The sequence below is a fragment of the Brassica oleracea genome, chromosome C1 (genome assembly GCF_000695525.1).
Source record: "Brassica oleracea var. oleracea cultivar TO1000 chromosome C1, BOL, whole genome shotgun sequence".
Lineage (NCBI taxonomy): Eukaryota > Viridiplantae > Streptophyta > Magnoliopsida > Brassicales > Brassicaceae > Brassica > Brassica oleracea.
The window spans coordinates 42,858,356-42,877,792 of record NC_027748.1 but is presented as its reverse complement, the minus strand read 5'-3'; the positions used below and the strand labels follow the sequence as shown (position 1 = coordinate 42,877,792).

Sequence of the window (19,437 nt, the reverse complement as noted above, 5' to 3'; positions counted from 1 at the left end):
TATTGTATGGATTTCTAAATCAATCAAAATATATAAACCAATAACACGATTTATAAATTATATGGGTATTTTAGTCAATTTTTTATTTTATCAAATAATTTGTATTAGAAATAATTAAAAATTATTAAAAATGTAAAACTTAATGTTTTATATTGTTTGGATACAAATTTAGTTATTATATTATTTGAAAACATAAATAGTAGTATAATGTTATTTTACATAATTATCTTTAATGAGTTCCTTGTATTTTATTAATTACCAATAATATTTGTGTAATATTACATATGGCTAAATTTAGATCCAATTAAGTATTTCTGTTTTAATAAAATAGATTTGAAACAATCTATTTTATTAAAAAAGAATCATTCTTAAAATCTATTATATCCGCTAACAAAGTATATACGGGTGAAATTTACAAATATTGGCTAACACAAAATATAAAAACAAAACTTGAAAACAGCACACTGGAGAACAACAAAACAACTATTTTCAATTAAGATAAAAGAGGCCTCTCTACGAGGACATGCAGGCCCGTCCCTCCCTTAAGGCAGGTGAAGCATTGGCTTCAGACCACAAATATAAAAATGAAATATAGGCCACACTAACCAAAATTGTATGTAGCTTAAATGGTTTAGGAAGATAAGTTGGATTTTCTTGGCCCTAGTTCGAGTAATACCAAACCCTTTCCAACGCTTTTGTTATTAACAATTTTATTTATAAGGGTCACATATCTTGACAGGCTTTAAGCCTCGTAAAGTTTTGGGACGGCACTGAGGACATGGTACTAGCATTCTTTGGAAGGGAACAATCTGATTCTTATGCAATCTCCAACTGCAGTTGGTAGCACCCAAAAAAAAATCAGTAAAGCAAAATGAAATGTAAATGTCTTAGTCATAGTTGTTTGAGAAATCAGATTTATTAGAAAAATTTACCTTTGATAGCTTTATATTTGCCTTTGATAGCTTCATAGTTAAAAAAAAAAAAGAGTCAGTAAACCAAAATGAGAGATTGTAAATGTCTTAGTCATAATTATTTATGAGAAATCAGATTTGCTAGAAAAACTTGCCTTTGATAACTTCTTCGCCTTGGCAGCAGACCTCTTCTTCAGAGAAGAAGACTTAAAAAGAAGGCCAAACCTGAATTTTTTTCCCTGCAATCATAATAGTTTCTGAGAATCACGTTTTTTTTAAAGAAAGAAATTATTTTGTGTTAAGAGAAACTTGCCTTTGACTGCCTCTTAGGCTTCTTCAAGCTTTTTGACTGCAATGTTGCAGTCTAAACAAGATTTGTATTTCTGTATTAAAAAACAAGATTTGTATTTCTGTATTAAAAAAAGAAACTCTAACTTGCCTCATCAGTCTTTGGAACATCGTCATCATCATCGTCATCATTAAAACAATTGTCCAGCTCTAAAAAATCTTGCCTTTTTGCTTCCAATTTTGCAAGAAAAGTCTGGTACATTTAACAACATTTGGAGTGGGAGATTAGATATATTATTATATGTAATTAATTGTCGGTGAAAATACTCTAGTATTAAGGAAAAAAAATGCTTGCCTCTCCAAGCTTACGGGCCTCGGTAAGTTCTGCTGCACGATTAAACGTCCACGCAAGGTAAGAAAGATACTCATCCATCTTGTTGATGTGGGAGAAGAGAATCAAAAGGGAAAAGAGAGAATATTAGAGGATGAAAAAAATGTATTTGATACAAAATTATTAAAGGATGCTATGCTTTACCTTATCTGCATGTGGGAGAGTTTTGAAGTGCGTGGCGAAATCATCAAAGCTGTCGGAAGAAAAATCGCATAATCCGCAAAAATGCATTTCACAGCCTGTGTCCGGTCTTCTCGTCTCATTGTTGGCAGACCCTGATACTGTAGGGGCAAGGCAAACAACAGCTTGATTAAATTAATAATTTGGTGGTGTAGAGAGAGAGAGAGACCTTTGAGTAAGCCAAACCTATCCCAGACCCACTCTCCACCAAAGTTGTCGACTAGTAAGGAGGAAGGCTCTGGGTCAGCATGTTCGGTAAATTTTTTTAAAAGAAAGAAAGAAAGGGAGCATTTACCTAGTTGAAGCTGTTTGATAACGACTCCACCGGAAGAGAGCGCTTTCAGGAAGTCATGAGGGACTCCTTCCAGGTTACCAACGCCAATGATGGTGAGCGGACCGTTGTAGCTTAGATTCTTCAACTCCGTGTCTATTCTCGGACCCACCCGACTTGGGTCATAACCACTGGGGAGCGGACAGCTGTCCATGTCCCACCACACGAACGTTTCGGATGTCGCGAACTCTGGCGCCGCCTTCTTGACGTTCTTCATCATCTTCTTCTTTTAAGCCTAACAGACAAATCAATCTGTCGGATTAGTTCAACACGACAACACTGGGGCAAACAAACAGAGACTGAAAATCACATACCGACTGTGAGAGAGAGAGTGTGTGTTGCAGATCAAGCCGATGCCATCCCTAAACCATTTAGGGTTTCTTTTATAGCTTCTCTTCATGGGCCATGGCTTTAGAGCATCATTATTGGGAGGTTATCAGAGTGAAGTTCTTATCGGAATATAAGAACCCGTTTCTTAACTTTTAACTAAAAAAACTAAGAACGTCTCTTCGAAATCTTATTTAAGAGCAGATTCTTAGTTTTTTTAGTTAAAAGTTAAGAGACATGTTCTTATAATACGCTAAGAATCCCCACCTTAAGAACCCTCCAATAATTATGCTCTAGCCTGATCTGGTCCAGTTCAATCGACGGTTCCCAAATCCCTTATCCTTTTTGACTTTGCTAATACGTAATGTTAATTACGATACTGAGAATTTACATTTTTTTTTTGTAATTATGCTAGTATATCATTCTATATGTCTATCAATATATGTCATTCTCTATGTCTATCAACAAATATTAAATTATTTCAGTTTTTTTTTGTAATTATTGCATCCCTAGTGTCGAGAAATCAAAAGGATAATGAAAAAATGGCTTATCCATTAATGAATATGTCATGCTCATGCATCATTTATTCTTCCTTGCTAGTTTCATGGTTTTCTTATCTGTTATACTAACTAACGATAGTGTTCTACAATTCGTGTAATCAACATTGAAATATTTATAGACCATCACAATCCTAATCTCCATTTTCTAGCAGCTAACTCTTATCCCTTTGTTAGGTAAATATCTCTTATCAGTTATCATACCAAACGCCTCTCTCGACTCTATAGCACAAAATTATCTATAGAATGTGAACATCTTTGGCTCCTCTTTTAATTAAGTCTTTTTTTTCTTGACTTTTTGTTAGTTATATTTCTATCATTTTTTACTTGTAAACAAAATACTTGTTGAACATTGCAAAAATCATCACTCTTTATATAAATTCTTTTCAGGAAGTATTAGATTAAGTAAGCGAGAGCTTTTCCAATATGTTTCATATATTACATCCCTAGTTTCTAGAAATCAAACGATAACATGTTTTTAATATCTGATAAATAATATTACTTCCATTTCAGTTTACAAGGTGGAGTTTATAACCTGATAATAATAGTATTAGGCTTAGTACTTTTTTTACCCGCCCTCTACGTTTAAGAAGTGAGGAGAGAGATGTTTTTGTTTAATTCATCCTGTGGGACCTGATGAAAATCTTTTTCCAGCAATTTTACTTAGAATATTTCCATCTCTGAGAAACTTTCCAAGGTTTTTAAATAAAAATTTAAAGTATTTTAATACAATTTAGATATGTGATTGAATTTTACTTTGGAAATGAGAGTTAAACTAATAAGAAATTGACAAATGAGTCCTCATAGTATTTTTAAATTATTTCTGTTTTTGTTGTTGGTTCTGATTCAGTTTCTTTACTATTGTTTTTGTTTTTATAATCATGAAAATTGTGGCACAACGGTAATTAGAATATATTCTGGTTTTGTATTTTAAAATTAAATTATTTTACACACATCTAAAAAGTTTTTAAAGAAACGACTTTCTTGCTTTTTGCCGATTTCATATGATTAGTTTAATTTTATAATATTTACCTTGCAAGGACCAAAACTTAATTGAATTTGTCCTCCAATCCATTCCAATTCATATGATCATCGCTCAGTTAAAACCCATTACGTTAGTTATTTGATATTTCTTGGCATTGCTTAATCGTAAGGCTTTGTCTATGAATGACGATCGACTTGTTACGTTTCAAACAAGAATAATATATATTAGCCTGAGTTATCTAAATGATGGCTACGTTATATTTTAAGATATATATTAAGCAATAAGCCAAAGCGCCATAATCTCTTCGACCTCTTCAATTCTATTAACGACGCATGTTTTTACACATACGTACGAAACAAATTTCAACTCAATTGCGCAGTTACACACATATGTTGTTGGCTCCTAATACTGAAACCAAAGCTTCACGTTGTAAGGCTTCTAGAGAAGCTCAGCAGACGGTCCGACCATAGCATATTGATGCAAGGTACAGATTTTTCGTCCATTTTTCCTGAAACCAAAAGTAAAAAAGAGTCATGTCTTTGTACATGGAACAAAACCACTGGAGAAGGATCCAACGTTAGTATTTGTTTCTTGAAACAGTTATGGCTAAAGAACCAAACCTTAACATGGGTGCTTGGGAAAGCAGAAGTTCTGAGAGTCTCTTGGGTTTCGTCGGTTATTTTTCGTTTAGGTATACTCAAGACGAGAGCCGCTTGATCTGCTGTTGCAGCCATTGATGTTATCCTGAATCCACTCTCCCACCTTCGGTGGATTCCTTCACTCGGGTACAAAAAGTCAAGCTCCACCACCTTACAAACCACGGAGACATTATTAATACATTATAGTGCCCCACAAAAAAAAAAAATAGAAATGTTCAAGTGACTGGAACCTGTTCAGAATAGCCAGAGTTCCTGGACATTACTACACCCCAACGACTTCCAGCAGTGGTCATGGAGGTTACATGAAACCCTTCTTTCCACTTTTTATTTATCCATTTGAATGGGAATGAGTCGCTGACTTTGTAAGATTGCTGGGTGTAAGGAGTTCCTATCATCATCACACGAAGTTAGAATAAGTAAAACAGCTTCACGCCCCAAAGAATCAGTAAGACATCAGGCATGGATACTAACCTTTCGACATAACGACCAATGAGCTACCGTTATTAGCACCAGCTATGGAACTGATATAGAAGTTCTTTTCCCATTGTTCCATGATCCAGTCCTGTAATGAATCAAGAAACAAATAGTGAGGTGATGGAGGATGACAGATAGAATGCTTCAGCTGAATAATGTACCTTATGTAAGAAGACTGTCGACAATTCATAAACTTGAGAGCTGAACCCAGTCCCAGCATCCATGATGAGGGCCCAGAGATTAGCTGCTGATGCTACACAGCTTATGAAAAGGCCATCCTTGGTACCTTTCTCCACATGCTTCTGCAGCCTTGTTTCTGCAACATTGTAATGGTATCTACAAAGAGCAACAAAAAGACTGACTGGTTACACAAAGGAAAGCCATGCAATGTACCAAAAGAAAGAAATAACTTTACTTGTACTTTGCCAAATAGATTATATAACCAAAGCAATAAATGCAAAGCCTCAAACTATATGTTTTGCACCTCTGTTTCATAGGACGACGTGCATTATAGACTGAGATCCATTGGGTAGCAGGACTGCCGATTCTGATTTTCTTCCTCGGCTGTTCATCCTCTTCCAAATTGATAACCAATCTTCCTCGTTTTTGGCCAACCTATTCACACAAAAGCAAAGATATCATCAGCACTTGATGAAATATTTGTTAACATTAAAAAAAAAAAACATAGGAACCAAAGACAACACACCTTAAGAGCCCCATCAATTCTAATCGGTCTAGATATAGCACATGTTTCAATAAGAGTATCAAAGATCGAGATAAGCTTTGCATAGTTGGGCTCCTCGTCAAACTTCATATTAGTAATTGCCTCGAGAAACAACTTAAACGGGGGAGGACAGAAACAGCACATCAGTTCAGGAGAGGTTGACATCTTTTTCTTGCAAACAAGAAAGCTTTTGTTGTCACCCTGCGTACAAAGACCATATTATCATTTTGACTAGAACTGGAACTTCAAAAAAGGTTTTGGGTTGTGAATAGAGAGATAGGAAACTCACCTGGTACCCTTGCCATGGTAACCTTCCCCGCATCAGAAATATCAGTGTATAAGCTAATGACTCCAGATCATCCCTCCGACTTCCAGTTCGACCAAGATGTGCATGACAACTTGCATACCTTATCGTTCCCCTGCATATGAAGTAATATATATCATCAATATGTATGTTATGTTTATAACAAAAGAGAATAGAAAAGATAGCATGCACCAAAATCAACAATACCTGAATACGTCTGGTCTTTGATCATATTCAACATGCTGCCCTGAGTGTGAATCTTTCCATCTTGATGCTGAAATAAAAGATGATATATGTTAATAACGAATATAAATATTTCAGAAAACTTTGCAGAGACAAAAGAGGGATAAAAATCAGTTGAAAAACACGTTTGTAAACATATCATAGATACTCACCCAGACCAAGATCGATAAGGTAGAGTTTCTTCTCGTCTGCTGTTCCAGGCTGACCAAGTAAAAAGTTCTCTGGTTTGACATCTCCATGCACAAACCTTGTTTGATGTAGGGATTGAACATGGCATTAAAGTTAGCTCAATGATAGCGAAATTTGGCTGTAAATGTAAATTATTTTTGTTCGAAATAAATGGCACTAACCCCTTCATGTGCAGTTTCTCAAGAATAGATATCGCCTCCACTGCAATGCACGCTACCATGTTTGGTGACATCCTAACCAAATATGATGATAAATTTAGAATATCTGCATGAGCATGGCTTATATGAAAAATAAATTCTGATCAAAGTGCTTACGATTGAGCCAAAGAGTTCCAAACATCCCAGAGACTAGGGCCGAGCATGTCCATGACCTGAAATAATTATAGATTTTTCTTCATAAAAGATACCTTATTACTCTCAAAGTGTAGCCAGGCCATACTAAACGCTTACCAGGATGTAAAAATCTCCTTGACGACCTTTATGGTGTACAGCAGGGATTCCATAACAGCTATTGAGCGTACTTTACAGCAGAAAAAAAAAGAAAGAACAGATAAGTAGTGAAAAATAATCAGAAGAGAAACTGGTAATGAAATTTAGAGTATTAAAGACTTACTTGTATACTTGCCACTCGTAAGGTGGGCCAAAATTACATCCTTTACTATTTCGGTGTTCAAGTTTCAGAGCTACCTGAAAAGGCAAATAATAAACTTTCTCTATAAAAAAACTCACATTTTTGGTCAACTCCTATGATTTTCAGCAGGCTTTTATCTACTATACCTCAATTGCATCTGCTCCAATCCTATCACTACCACCGCTCACCCTTCTGCCAACATAAACTTGACCGAAGCCACCCTTACCGAGTTTCCTCTCCATCTTATAAACATGAGAACTTCCAACTTGTACCTATACAAGAAAATGAAATCATAGTGAGCATCAAACCACATATCAACAAAAGAGATCTAAGATGATGAAAGATGGTTATAAAAACTAATATGATGAACTTCAAAACATATCCTAGAGCTTTGTATATATGTATCCTTGCAGAACTTGAGTTACTGATGTGATAAGGTTAACAGAAGTTACCCTTTCAGGGACTGGAGCCATGCTGGAATCATCTTCCATGCCTGCTATTTTCTCCGGGCTACCACCACCTTCCCCAGCAATATCCTGATCAGCTACCCCTTCAACTCGATTCAAAGCAGGTTCAGTGGCCCCTAAAGCACCAGCAGCTGGAAGAACCTCACAAGGCTCTGGCTCTAAGTCTCTCAACCTGATACCCCTGCCCCTACCGGCAGGGGTTGGTCTCGGAGGTACAGCCGCCTTAGCTAAAGCAGCATTCCCCCTTCCTCTACCACCACCTCTCCTCCTTGTTGCAGTCTGGGGAGGAGGAGGAACGATATTTTCAGCTTGCTCAACTACCTGAGGGTTAGGCTGATCTTCAAGGCGTCTCGATCTCCTAGCTCCGCTTCTTAACTCTGGCATTCTTAATCCATGTAAGATGTAAAAAAAACTTATTTATTTCAAGTCACCTCTCTATATTCCTGTTTCATAGAAAGAAGAGTGTAAAAAAACGGTTTATTTTACGCAATACCCTACGAACACGAGCTACACTGATGTAAAGAGAATGATGAAGTGATCTCTAGCCAAAATTAGATCTTACAATGAATGATAAGAGCATGATTAACCCTGATCTCTTAGCCGGGGTTCTTAATTCATGATTTGACACTTTTTTTTCCTTTTTACACTTTTCGGCTAAGAGACGGCTTTTATATCTGTTATTTAAGAGACAGTTCTTAAGAACCGTGTCTTATCCGAAGCTAAGAACCTCAGTTAAGAAACTGGGGTTAATCATGGTCTAAGTGGCTCTGCAGTATCAAAAACTAATCAGAAAAAATCGAAGCTTTCCTAATGTGAACACCATTACAAAGAGCTGATGATTGATTGGTTCACTACAGCTCGACCAACACAAACTCCTAAAGCAAAAGAAAGCTAGCTGTAACCCCATTCGTCAGTATCATAACATTCAGCTCGATCATCATCTAAAGTCACTATCTTTCGCATAGTCATACAAAATGCACATTCACAACAATCAAATCGATTCGAAGATGAGAAAAAGTCTATTTACCAGAAGATCGATTTCTAGATGATACTTCAATGATAACAACGATCGGATGGTGGAGATAGTTGAACAGGATCGATCCAGAACAATCAAATAACTTTTAGATCTCTTCCTCCAGCTCGAGTTCCAAAATACGATTGCAATTTTTGGAAATAGAGTTTTTCATGTTTAGATCAAATATTTATTTTTCTTCGGGAATGGAGTACTATTTTGTTAATTCTCTCTATTTTAATTTCTTTTTTTTTTAAATTCGTTTTGCAACGTTAACTTTTTATTTTATATTAATATGTTTGTGAGTCTTCCATAATTGGGCACAGTACACTTTGATTGGCTATCGCTAGGACGCTTGGGTTCCCTCGCGTGCATTTTCTTTTCTGTGGCTGATAGGAGAGCGAGTGGGTTCCGCGTATGACCCATTTTTTTTAAGAAACGGGTTACCGAAATTACCAAATAGTAGTCGATTTTTAAGTGTTTCTTACACTGTTCGCGAGCCCCATTAACACGTAACGGCCCGCGATTGGTTCGTTTTTATTTTTTTTTTCTAAATTCGAAAAAGTAAAAAAAAAAAAGAATTAAGAAAAATGATGCTCTAATGGAGTATTATTAATTTGTACGTTCTAAATTTCTAATATTTCTTATAAGTTTTTCTTTTAGTGTCTGAAATATTTATATAATGAAATTTTACTAATGAAAAAACTTCGGACGTAGACTGTGTTGTTTATATGATAATTATCGACGTGGACTATGCATATATTTTGTTCATAACATGTCTTTGTAAGTATTGGTTTAAAATACGGTATATACAACATGTGTACTACTTGTATTGTGAGACGTTGTATTGTTTTCAAGTATCCTGTAACTAGCTTGACAATTGGGCACATTTGTATTGGTTTAAAATACGGTATACGTATATACAACATGTATTACTTGTATTTTTTAGAAAAATGGTAAGAAAATTATAAAATTATTTACGACTAACAAAACACACCAAAAAAATTAGCATGAACAACATCGTACTGGTTTCCACAAGATGAGAAAATTGTATCGTTTTAGTCGTACGTTGGTTTAGACTATAAATCGATTTAATTAATTCCAGTGTTAACTTACCTATTACATTTTGACCCACACAACCGCGCGGCTGTTTGTTTTCATTTTTCTATACATAAATTATTGTTTTAGAACATAAGTGGTATATATTTTTAATGATAATCGTATACTTAAATATTTATATAACTATTTCAAATACAATAATTTTATAATTTACATGTTATAATTAATCAATTTTTTAAAACCGTATGTATTTATCACTTATTACTATATTTTTATCTTATTCTATTTGCATTTAGTAATTAAGAAAATTAATATATTCATGAGAAAAAAAATTTGAAAAAAAATTTGTATTTAATTTATGCTAAATTTTGACCCGTCTTTCAAAGATAGATTTCTTTTTACTAATATTTTTTATGCTTATCCATTTTAGATAATATATTATTGTATATACAAAAGTCTAAGATATGTTAATTTTTAGACATGTATTATATAGTTTGCTAATTTTAAATCGTTTTATAATCATATTACATTTTTAAAATAAATAGTTTATATTTATGAAAATAAAATTTATAAATTTATCAACTGAATATACTTTTATCATATTTATTTAAGTATAGTAATTGTATTTTAACATGATCATGACTATAAAATAGATAAAATATGCTATAATTTATTTATTTTTAATTTTATAAACGATAAATTAAAATACACTAAATTTTAATACAGACTTATTAAAAATTTTAAAATATAATATATAAATGAGTATATATTATATTATGAAAATATAATATATATTATATTATATTTAAAATGAAAATATTGTTAGCTTTAAGGAAATACATGTTAATTTTTATATAGCTTTGTACATAAATATTTTATACATGTATTATATAGTTTGCTAATGTTAACTCATTTTACTAACATATTAGATTTTATTTTTGAACATAAATATTTTATACTTACGAAAATAAAATATATAAAATATATAAATCTATAAGTTTAATACAAGTTTATTATATTTACCTCAATATGATAATTTTCTTTTAATATGACTGATTATGATTATATAATAGATAAAATATTATAGAATTTTTTTTTTTTTATTTTATAAATGATAACTGAATATATTAATGTACAATAATATTTCAAACTAATTTCCAAATTAGTAAAAATATTTAAATATAATTTCAAAAATGAAGATCTTGTAAAAATCTTTTAAAACAGATTTGTTGAAATTTTAAATTAAAATGAAAAGATATCAAAAGATATTATGATTAAAGTATTTTAAAGATTCTATGTATTATTGGTCTTAATAAAATATATTTAATAAGATTTCTAAGTGATGGTCCAAATTAAAAAATCACACATGAAAGATATAAAAGATATGACCAAATGCTGTAGATTTCTAACTCTTTTTTTTCTAACTTTCAGGTAAAACAATCGGGTTTGTCTTGTCCTTGGTGGACCGGCCCACGTAAGCAAGATTAGTGAGTTTCAGTCGGAACACTAATCTTGTTTAATCAAAAAAAAAGAACTTAGCATGTGAGAAACATGTCATATGATCGTTTAACCCATGGAGATCGGTGAAAACAGATCACACTTCATGCATAATGCATGCATGGTATTAGACGTCGATGATTTGGTATCCTAGATCGGTAAACATATTTTACGAGTGATTATGGGACGTAAATTATAGCCGTGGAACTTCGTAAGATTCAAATGTAGTTGTTTGGAATCAATTAGACCGTTTTGGCGATAAATATTATATCCCGATCATTTGAGTAAACACAAAGCCAGTACAGTTTTTAGGAAGATGAATGAACGTAATAAGTCTTCCTAGAGGCCTTTCCAAATTAAAGTCGAACAAAAAATAACGAGATTGATCGTTCATTTGTATGAAACGAAGACGTGATTATGGATATATTATAATATGTCTTGGTAGGCTAAATTTACTAGTGGCTGGATTGAGTTACGCTTAACTGGAAAGTTTTGGTGCATTGTAGAGTGCATAGGCAAACGACAGGTTGTGCATGTCTATGCAAATATCATTCTGTGTGTTGCTCAATTGGTCAAATACTCATATGCGAAGTGCCTCTCGTATTGAAGCGGAATGATGAGCGAATAAGGATTTGCGAGCCCGAGAGTATTTGTTTTGGGAGTTTTGAATGAAAGTCACATTTTTACCATTTTGCTATCTAGACCGACCTCAACAACAATGATATTAGAAGATACAAAAAAAAAAAATCCCTAATATAACCCTTTTAAAATTTTTGTCACAAAAATAACTCTCAATAAAAAAAATGACCAAAATAAATTTTATTAAATTTTTACCTTATGATTAACTAATCTATACTTAGGATTTAGAGTTTTGGGGATAGAGTTTTAAATTTTAAATATAAAAAAATTAAAATTTTCAAAATAAAAAGGGTTATTTTGGTCATTTTATTTTTTGAGAGCTATTTTTGTGACAAAAACTTAAAAATGACTATTCGAAAAAAAATTACCCAAAGAAAAAATCATAAGTGTCAAACTACTAATTGATATATACTCCCTCTGTTATGAAATGTAAGATGTTTTGGATAGTACACACTTATTAAGAAAATTATTTTTTGCCTAGATAGTATCATTAAAATTATAAACTAAAAACTATAAAGCCACTTACAAAATAGAACTATTAAATTTGATTGGTTACACAGTTTTTGATAAACTTAAAGTTATCTAGAAATATGAGAACATTTTATATATTAAAACATAAACATTATTCTAAACATCTTACATTTAATAACATAGAGAGTAGTGTTTAGTTGCAAACTTATTTTTCTTGGCATGACATCATATATTAGAAGTTTAGAACCAATTTGTTTTATTTTCTAAGATTCAAAACATCAGTTGGGTATACGTTTCATGTTACAAACATCCGCAATATTAATACTATACATCTTAAACAAATAGAGTTCACGATAATTGCTCTTAAAAAAAAATAATTGCTCTTAACCAAAAGTCCTAGAGGTGCCGGTTTTAAGCAAAACATGAGGGGCATGGCATCCATAAGTTCGCGTGTTATGTTTTAAGAAAAATCGTAATCATAACAAATGACAGAGAATGCTGGCAAAGAAAAAATGATAGAGAATATATATATATATATATATATATATATATATTTTGAAACACAAATGATAGAGAATTAAAAAAAAAGAAAAAGAAAGAGAAATTAATGCATACTTAAGATTTTATTTTTAATAAAAAAATAATAATATACTCCCTCTGTTGCTAAAATTAAAATTTTCTAGATTTTTTTTGTTATACAATTTTTTATATTTTAAAGATACTTTTAAAAATATTAATTATGAATATTTAAATTAATTAAATATAATTAGTATAGTTATTAGGCAATGTATTTTTTTTTAATACGAATGAATATTTTTCAGGAACGGAAGAGTGATAAAAATAAATATATATCACAACAACAAAATTGAATTTAAAAATTTGTTTTTGGAAATTTAAACTAAAAGCAATCAACATTAATTTTTCAGAATCTTCTCGTGTGTCATTAAGAAGAAGAGCCTTATCTTTTCACTGGTTTGTTTTGGTTTTTGTCGCTTAGAATTCCCTGGTTAATTAGTAGTACTTTATTTACCATCGACCATTTGCTCTTTAACCAAAAGGATATCACCGCCTTGGAGAAGACGAAGAAACAAACAACTTCTTCTATAAACCCCCCACCCACTCCCAACGAAGCCTCTGGGTTTTTCGAGGCTCCATTCACCGATAAGCTCACATACCCCTTTCCCTAGGGCTCTCTACTCCTCCAAAGCTTTCACCTTTTTTCTCGATACTCTCTCGACATGGCTGGAACCGCTTCCTCTCCCGATAGCCTCGCCACTGGCTTATCTCTTCTTGGTAATGTTCATTTTTCACTCAAAGATCACTTCTTTTTTTGGTTTCATAGAACTTGATTGTGAACAACATAGTGGATTGTATTGTCTGCTTCTTTTTAACCTTGTGTCAATAGATGATAGATAAATAACATGTTTTTTTTTAATCTCCTAATGTGTTGAGTTTCATCAGTTTTTTTGTCTTGTTCAGAGTATGCAATTCGATTTTGAGGTTTTGTTTATTAAAAATACTGAGTTGGGTTTTGTATATAATTGTTGCAGAAACAGCATATGTTTTTATCTTTTTATGGGTTGAGTTTCATCAGTGTTTTGTCTTGTTTGGGCTATGGCAATTCGATTTTGAGGTTTTGTTTATTAAAAAGTTTTTGACTTGGCTTGTTGTGTATAATGGTTTGCAGAGACAGCAGATTTGTTTCAGGAGCTGTCTTTAGGTTCTGAAGGAAGTGAAGTCTCTAGGAACCGTAACAAGGTACTTGCCCTGTTTTGAACTCAAATTGTGTTTTGTTTATTGGATATAGAGATTGACTTTGTTATGTTTTTGTGAGAAGGGTTCACTTCAGCACCAGTATGGACTTGTACCTTCTGGTGCATTTACTGCTCCATCTTCTCATGGAAGGCCTAACATGAATGCTGGAAACCTTCCAAATGGTGGAGACCATTTTGGTTCCTATCCGTGGGGTTACTACCCATCAAACCATCCCTCAAGTGGCTACCAGGATCAGAGCTTTGGTTATGGCCTCAACAGCAGTTCAAACACCTATTCACATCTCATGGTATGTTGGTTCTGTTTCATCACACCCTTTACAATCTCCCACCTATCTTTCTATGGCTGTATAATGTATCTTTTGTTATTACAGAATCCAAACAGTTCACAAGAAGCACTGAGTTATGACCAATTTGGATACAATGATCATATGTATTCCAACAATGGACTGTATGGACTATACGGGAATGTAATAGACTCAGGTCATGCTTACGGAACATTCGGTTACGATTCCTGGAAGCTAGGGAGAGGATGGTACCCGGTTGATGGTTATAAAAAGACCAGAAGCTTCAACTACGGACGTGGCTACAGCGAAGAGAAAGCAGATAGGCTTAATGAGCTTTGTCGTGGACCAAGGAGCAGTGAAGGTCTTGACTCTACAACGAAGCAAGACGCTCCAGTGGTAGAGAGTTTCCCTGAGACATTGGTGAATGCGAAGTTCTTTGTGATTAAGTCATACAGCGAAGACGATGTTCACAACAGTATCAAGTACGGTATGTGGTCGAGCACACCAACTGGAAACAAGAAGTTGAACGCTGCGTATCAAGAGAGTTCTCAAGAATGTCCTGTGTATCTTCTGTTCTCGGTTAGTATGAGTAGACTCTTCATTCAATGTTCTTGTGGATTTATTGTTGATTTGGTTTTGTTGTCTTGCAGGTGAACGCGAGTGGGCAGTTTGTTGGCGTTGCGGAGATGATAGGTGCGGTTGATTTCAACAAGACAATGGAGTATTGGCAGCAAGATAAGTGGATTGGTTGCTTCCCTGTGAAGTGGCGTATCATCAAAGATGTACCGAACAGTCTCTTGAGGCACATTACGCTTGTGAATAATGAGAACAAGCCGGTTACTAATAGCAGAGACACTCAAGAGGTTTGTTATTAAACCTTTATTGGACCATGTTTGAATTGAATGGATACTTGATCAAAACGTTTATGGCTTTGTTGTAGGTGAAACTGGAAGATGGTATAAAGATTATAAAGATCTTCAAGGAGTATATGAGCAAGACGTGTATACTTGATGATTTCAAGTTTTATGAGACGAGACAGAAGATAATCAGAGATAAGAAGGTCAAGCAGAAGAAACAGGTTACACATCTTTAAACCCTTCAGTAACTTCTTGTGGTTGCTGATTCTGATATGTTTTTTTTTATGCAGGTTCTTGATGGAGCTAGTGTGGAAACGATTCCCTGAAGTCAATGGGAGGAAAGATGATGACTTTTAATTTAAAAAAAAAAAACAGTTTGGATTATGCTTTTTTTTCTTACTTCAGGCTTTGGATGTCTGAGAACCTCATTATATATGTTGGGTTTCTATGCTTTTTTTTCTAAACAAGATTACATTGTGTTTTGTTCCTTGTACAAGGAGGACGCACCATCTGATAAAACAAAACTCATGATTTTTTCTTCTTCTCTTCTGAGTTCACATCAGAGATCATTGACATGATTCTTAGTTTTATTTATCAGTCTTTTTTTTCTTTTATCAATAGAGAAACTATCATTTACAACGAATGGATTAATTCCTACTTTTAAACTCTTCATTCTTCAATACAATTTTGTTTGCTAAATGAATATTTATCTGTACTATATGTGTATGTCTACAAAAAAGTGCTCCCTCTATCAATTTCTGGATCAATGCGACAATAGTTAATTTTGAGGGAGGAAATTAGGATTTTTCGGAAGTTTAGGGACCACGAAAGAAATATGTTTTTGAAGTAGTCCGTTTTCTCTCGCGTGGTCCCTAAACTTCCGTATAATCCTAATTCACCCCTCAAAATTAAAGATTGTCGCATCGACCCAGAAGTCAAAATCGGCTTTTCACGCGTGAAAGCTCGACAAACGACGACGTTTAAGAGTCCTAACGAAGAAAACAGAATACACTTCAAAACCTCGAAAGGGTTTCTAGGGCAATCCACAGCCACCTTCACACTCTCACACGAATCGCAGCAAACTAACTTTATAGTAAAGCGACGAGCTAAGCCTTACAGATCTCACTTGATCGGAGAAAGAAGATGCAGCCGTACGGTATCCAATCGATGCTCAAGGAAGGCTACAGGCACCTCTCGGGCCTCGACGAAGCCGTCATCAAGAACATCGAAGCTTGCAAGGAGCTCTCCACCATCACCCGCACCTCTCTCGGCCCCAACGGTTCGTACTTCGTTAACCGCTTCCTCGATTCATTTCTCTCTGGATCCGCGATCTAATTAGAATCTAATGTGCTCGATTTGTTTGTTTAGGGATGAACAAAATGGTTATAAACCATTTGGATAAGCTCTTTGTGACCAACGACGCCGCGACGATTGTGAACGAGCTGGAGATTCAGCACCCTGCCGCGAAGATTCTTGTTTTGGCTGCAAAGGCGCAGCAAGAGGAGATCGGAGACGGAGCTAATCTGACGATCTCCTTTGCTGGGGAGCTTTTGCAGAACGCGGAGGAGCTTATTAGGATGGGGTTGCATCCGAGTGAGATCATTAGTGGATATAACAAAGCGATTATTAAGGTTTGTTGGTTTGTTTGTGACTTATTGTTGATGCTTTTGTTTTTTTTTTTTGTTTTGGCTTATGGAGTTTGTGAGAGCAGGTTGTTGAGATTCTGGAGCAATTGGTTGAGAGTGGCTCTGAGACGATGGATGTGCGTGATAAGGATGAAGTTGTTTCTAGGATGAGAGCTGCTGTTGCGAGTAAGCAGTTTGGTCAAGAGGAGATTATATGCTCCTTAGTTGCTGATGTGAGTGTTTCTGTTTCATTGTCCTGATTGTTAGTTACTAAAAGGTTTATTTTTTTAGCTGATGAGTTTACTTGTTTTTTTTTTTTTTTGTTAATTCAGGCGTGTATTCAAGTCTGCCCTAAGAATCCAACGAACTTTAATGTGGATAATGTTCGTGTTGCCAAGCTTCTTGGAGGAGGATTGCACAACTCTTGCATTGTTCGTGGTATGGTCTTGAAAAGCGATGCTGTTGGGAGCATTAAGCGAATGGAGAAGGCTAAGGTGAGATCGCTATGTTAAAGCTTGTTGTCGACGTTTTTGGCTTATTTGGTTGAATCTATACTCCTAAGAATTATAGCTTTGTGCTTATGTCTTCCTGTTTCCTATCTTCAGGTTGCTGTGTTTGCTGGGGGTGTCGATACTACTGCAACAGAGACAAAAGGAACTGTCTTGATCCATAGTGCTGAGCAGGTTAGTTTCTTTACCCGTCGCTTTCAATGTGATAGGTTAAAAAGCTGAGGTTTATCTGTATTCTGAAGCATGGTTGTGGTTTGTTAACCATATTATAACACCTTTTTATTGGTTTTCTAGCTAGAGAACTACGCAAAGACAGAGGAAGCTAAAGTCGAGGAGCTGATTAAAGCTGTTGCTGAATCTGGAGCCAAAGTAATTGTTAGTGGGGGATCAGTTGGAGAAATGGCATTGCATTTCTGTGAGCGCTACAAGTAAGTCTAAACCCAATATCTTCTGAATCCTCATTAGCTGTTTCCATCGCTTTCACTTCTGATACCCCTGGACATTTTTCCCTTGTAACTGATTATAATAAGCAAGTTTTTTTTACTGTCATTTCTTTTATGAACTTTCTTTTTTTTGGAAGGATAATGGTCTTGAAAATCAGCTCAAAGTTTGAACTGAGGCGTTTCTGCCGAACAGCTGGGGCTGTGGCTCATGTAAGTCGTTATCATTCACATTCTTTACGACTATCTAGTGATGTTTTTGTTTTTAATACTTTATAATTATCAATCAGTTGAAGCTAAGCCGGCCAAGCCCTGATGATCTGGGGTACGTTGATTCCATATCAGTTGAGGAGATTGGTGGTGTGACAGTAAGTACTCCTTTGAAATCAGTTTCTGTTTCTGGTTAATTATATTGTCCTTTCATTGATTAGTAATTCTCGATCTTCTTTTGATGTATGTAGGTCACTATTGCAAGAAACGAACAAGGTGGTAACACAATCTCCACAGTGGTTTTGCGTGGAAGCACAGATAGTATTTTGGACGACCTTGAAAGAGCTGTTGACGATGGGGTTAATACATACAAGGTAATAATCTTTATTCCATTGTTCATTTTCCTTTGCTCTAAATATTTTTGATTTGTCTTGACTTTTGCTATAACCTATACTCTACTCTTCTTCTCAGGCCATGTGCAGAGACAGCCGTATCGTTCCTGGGGCTGCAGCTACTGAAATAGAACTAGCTCAAAGATTGAAGGAATATGCTAATGCAGAAACAGGGTACTTTCTTTTACTTAGTTATCTTAATCATATGTAAAATATCATCACTTATAAGGGATAGCTTCTTAGTACAAAACGGCCTAGGGTTTAGTAGCTAAAAGTTGGGTCGTACTTTGATTTTTCAGGTTGGATAAGTATGCCATCACCAAATACGCAGAGAGCTTCGAGTTTGTTCCCAAAACACTTGCAGACAACGCTGGCCTCAACGCGATGGAAATCATCGCCTCTCTCTACACTGGACACGGATCTGGAAACACAAAGCTAGGAATTGACTTGGAGGAAGGTGCTTGTAAGGATGTCTCAGAGACAAAAGTGTGGGATCTTTTTGCAACCAAGTATGTTTCTCACTCTCTCAACCAATAAGATTTTTATGTACTGTTTATTAATCTTTATAACTAAGGCGCTATAAGTCTATGTGCAGGTTATTTGCACTGAAGTATGCTTCCGATGCTGCATGCACGGTGCTTCGCGTAGACCAGGTATGCACACCTGACTTAATCTTCATCTTTCTCAATGACTAGAGCAAAGCCTACATCTTTATACTTTGCTCTGGTGTATGTAAAATATGCAGATTATTATGGCGAAACAAGCAGGTGGACCAAGGAGAGAAGCTGCACAAGCGGCCGGTGCAGGCGCAGAGGAAGACTAAGCTGTAGAACAACAAGTACCTCGTAGTGAAGTGAAACTCTTATTGTGTAACCAATTTTTTTTTTTAATTCTGAGAGAATTTTGGTATGTCTCAGTACGAAATTGTGTTACCAATTTATGGTTTTGCCTTTTGGTTTGCAATGTTTGGTTCGTTCGGACTTGAAATTTCCCCCGGTTTAGCTAAA

At 34.7% G+C, this 19,437-nt stretch overlaps 4 protein-coding genes across 5 annotated transcripts; 2 read left to right on the top strand and 2 right to left on the bottom strand.

Annotated features, from left to right (window-relative positions):
- Nucleotides 1-1,230: 1,230 nt before the first annotated feature.
- Nucleotides 1,231-2,445, bottom strand: LOC106302657. Its single transcript, XM_013739122.1, has 6 exons — nucleotides 2,416-2,445; nucleotides 2,066-2,336; nucleotides 1,940-1,990; nucleotides 1,735-1,871; nucleotides 1,555-1,632; nucleotides 1,231-1,452 (listed from the first exon to the last, which is right to left on the bottom strand). The coding sequence occupies exons 2-6, from the start codon at nucleotides 2,319-2,321 to the stop codon at nucleotides 1,342-1,344; spliced, it is 633 nt and encodes a 210-aa protein (XP_013594576.1). The 5' UTR covers nucleotides 2,322-2,336; nucleotides 2,416-2,445; the 3' UTR covers nucleotides 1,231-1,341.
- Nucleotides 2,446-4,243: 1,798 nt separating this feature from the next.
- LOC106335619 lies at nucleotides 4,244-8,880 on the bottom strand. Of its 2 annotated transcripts, none has more exons than XM_013774228.1 (17): nucleotides 8,688-8,880; nucleotides 7,646-8,103; nucleotides 7,340-7,465; nucleotides 7,176-7,249; nucleotides 7,013-7,082; nucleotides 6,878-6,933; nucleotides 6,725-6,796; nucleotides 6,527-6,621; nucleotides 6,339-6,405; nucleotides 6,117-6,246; nucleotides 5,810-6,028; nucleotides 5,588-5,718; nucleotides 5,265-5,439; nucleotides 5,101-5,191; nucleotides 4,860-5,017; nucleotides 4,591-4,779; nucleotides 4,244-4,478 (listed from the first exon to the last, which is right to left on the bottom strand). In XM_013774228.1, exons 2-17 carry the CDS (start codon nucleotides 8,042-8,044, stop codon nucleotides 4,419-4,421), a joined length of 2,112 nt encoding a protein of 703 aa, XP_013629682.1. In that variant the 5' UTR covers nucleotides 8,045-8,103; nucleotides 8,688-8,880; the 3' UTR covers nucleotides 4,244-4,418. The 2 variants fall into 2 exon arrangements, with proteins under 2 accessions (XP_013629682.1, XP_013629751.1); XM_013774297.1 differs by having other exon boundaries at nucleotides 7,646-8,045.
- Nucleotides 8,881-13,368: 4,488 nt separating this feature from the next.
- On the top strand, nucleotides 13,369-15,798 carry LOC106322934. The gene is made up of 7 exons (XM_013761090.1): nucleotides 13,369-13,631; nucleotides 14,026-14,096; nucleotides 14,176-14,400; nucleotides 14,485-14,976; nucleotides 15,048-15,260; nucleotides 15,338-15,475; nucleotides 15,545-15,798. Exons 1-7 carry the CDS (start codon nucleotides 13,577-13,579, stop codon nucleotides 15,578-15,580), a joined length of 1,230 nt encoding a protein of 409 aa, XP_013616544.1. The 5' UTR covers nucleotides 13,369-13,576; the 3' UTR covers nucleotides 15,581-15,798.
- A 473-nt stretch (nucleotides 15,799-16,271) lies between these two features.
- LOC106335536 (T-complex protein 1 subunit theta) lies at nucleotides 16,272-19,417 on the top strand. The gene is made up of 13 exons (XM_013774119.1): nucleotides 16,272-16,533; nucleotides 16,623-16,885; nucleotides 16,966-17,112; nucleotides 17,212-17,373; nucleotides 17,485-17,562; nucleotides 17,683-17,816; nucleotides 17,969-18,041; nucleotides 18,119-18,196; nucleotides 18,290-18,412; nucleotides 18,510-18,604; nucleotides 18,730-18,939; nucleotides 19,026-19,083; nucleotides 19,176-19,417. The coding sequence occupies exons 1-13, from the start codon at nucleotides 16,398-16,400 to the stop codon at nucleotides 19,251-19,253; spliced, it is 1,635 nt and encodes a 544-aa protein (XP_013629573.1). The 5' UTR covers nucleotides 16,272-16,397; the 3' UTR covers nucleotides 19,254-19,417.
- The last annotated feature ends 20 nt before the right edge of the window (nucleotides 19,418-19,437 follow it).

Excerpts from the sequence above, each read along its gene's own strand:
- LOC106302657 (XM_013739122.1), bottom strand. The coding sequence starts at position 2,321 with ATGATGAAGAACGTCAAGAAGGCGGCGCCAGAGTTCGCGACATCCGAA. Across the intron at positions 1,991-2,065 it reads TATCAAACAGCTTCAACTAG|TCGACAACTTTGGTGGAGAG; the intron begins GTAAATGCTCCC and ends CCTCCTTACTAG. Across the intron at positions 1,872-1,939 it reads TAGGTTTGGCTTACTCAAAG|TATCAGGGTCTGCCAACAAT; the intron begins GTCTCTCTCTCT and ends TTGCCCCTACAG.
- LOC106335619 (XM_013774228.1), bottom strand. The coding sequence starts at position 8,044 with ATGCCAGAGTTAAGAAGCGGAGCTAGGAGATCGAGACGCCTTGAAGAT. Across the intron at positions 6,247-6,338 it reads CAAAGACCAGACGTATTCAG|GGGAACGATAAGGTATGCAA; the intron begins GTATTGTTGATT and ends CTTCATATGCAG. Across the intron at positions 6,029-6,116 it reads TACCATGGCAAGGGTACCAG|GGTGACAACAAAAGCTTTCT; the intron begins GTGAGTTTCCTA and ends CTTTGTACGCAG.
- LOC106322934 (XM_013761090.1), top strand. The coding sequence starts at position 13,577 with ATGGCTGGAACCGCTTCCTCTCCCGATAGCCTCGCCACTGGCTTATCT. Across the intron at positions 14,977-15,047 it reads CTGTGTATCTTCTGTTCTCG|GTGAACGCGAGTGGGCAGTT; the intron begins GTTAGTATGAGT and ends GTTGTCTTGCAG. Across the intron at positions 15,476-15,544 it reads AGGTCAAGCAGAAGAAACAG|GTTCTTGATGGAGCTAGTGT; the intron begins GTTACACATCTT and ends TTTTTTATGCAG.
- LOC106335536 (XM_013774119.1), top strand. The coding sequence starts at position 16,398 with ATGCAGCCGTACGGTATCCAATCGATGCTCAAGGAAGGCTACAGGCAC. Across the intron at positions 18,413-18,509 it reads ATGGGGTTAATACATACAAG|GCCATGTGCAGAGACAGCCG; the intron begins GTAATAATCTTT and ends TCTTCTTCTCAG. Across the intron at positions 18,605-18,729 it reads TATGCTAATGCAGAAACAGG|GTTGGATAAGTATGCCATCA; the intron begins GTACTTTCTTTT and ends TTGATTTTTCAG.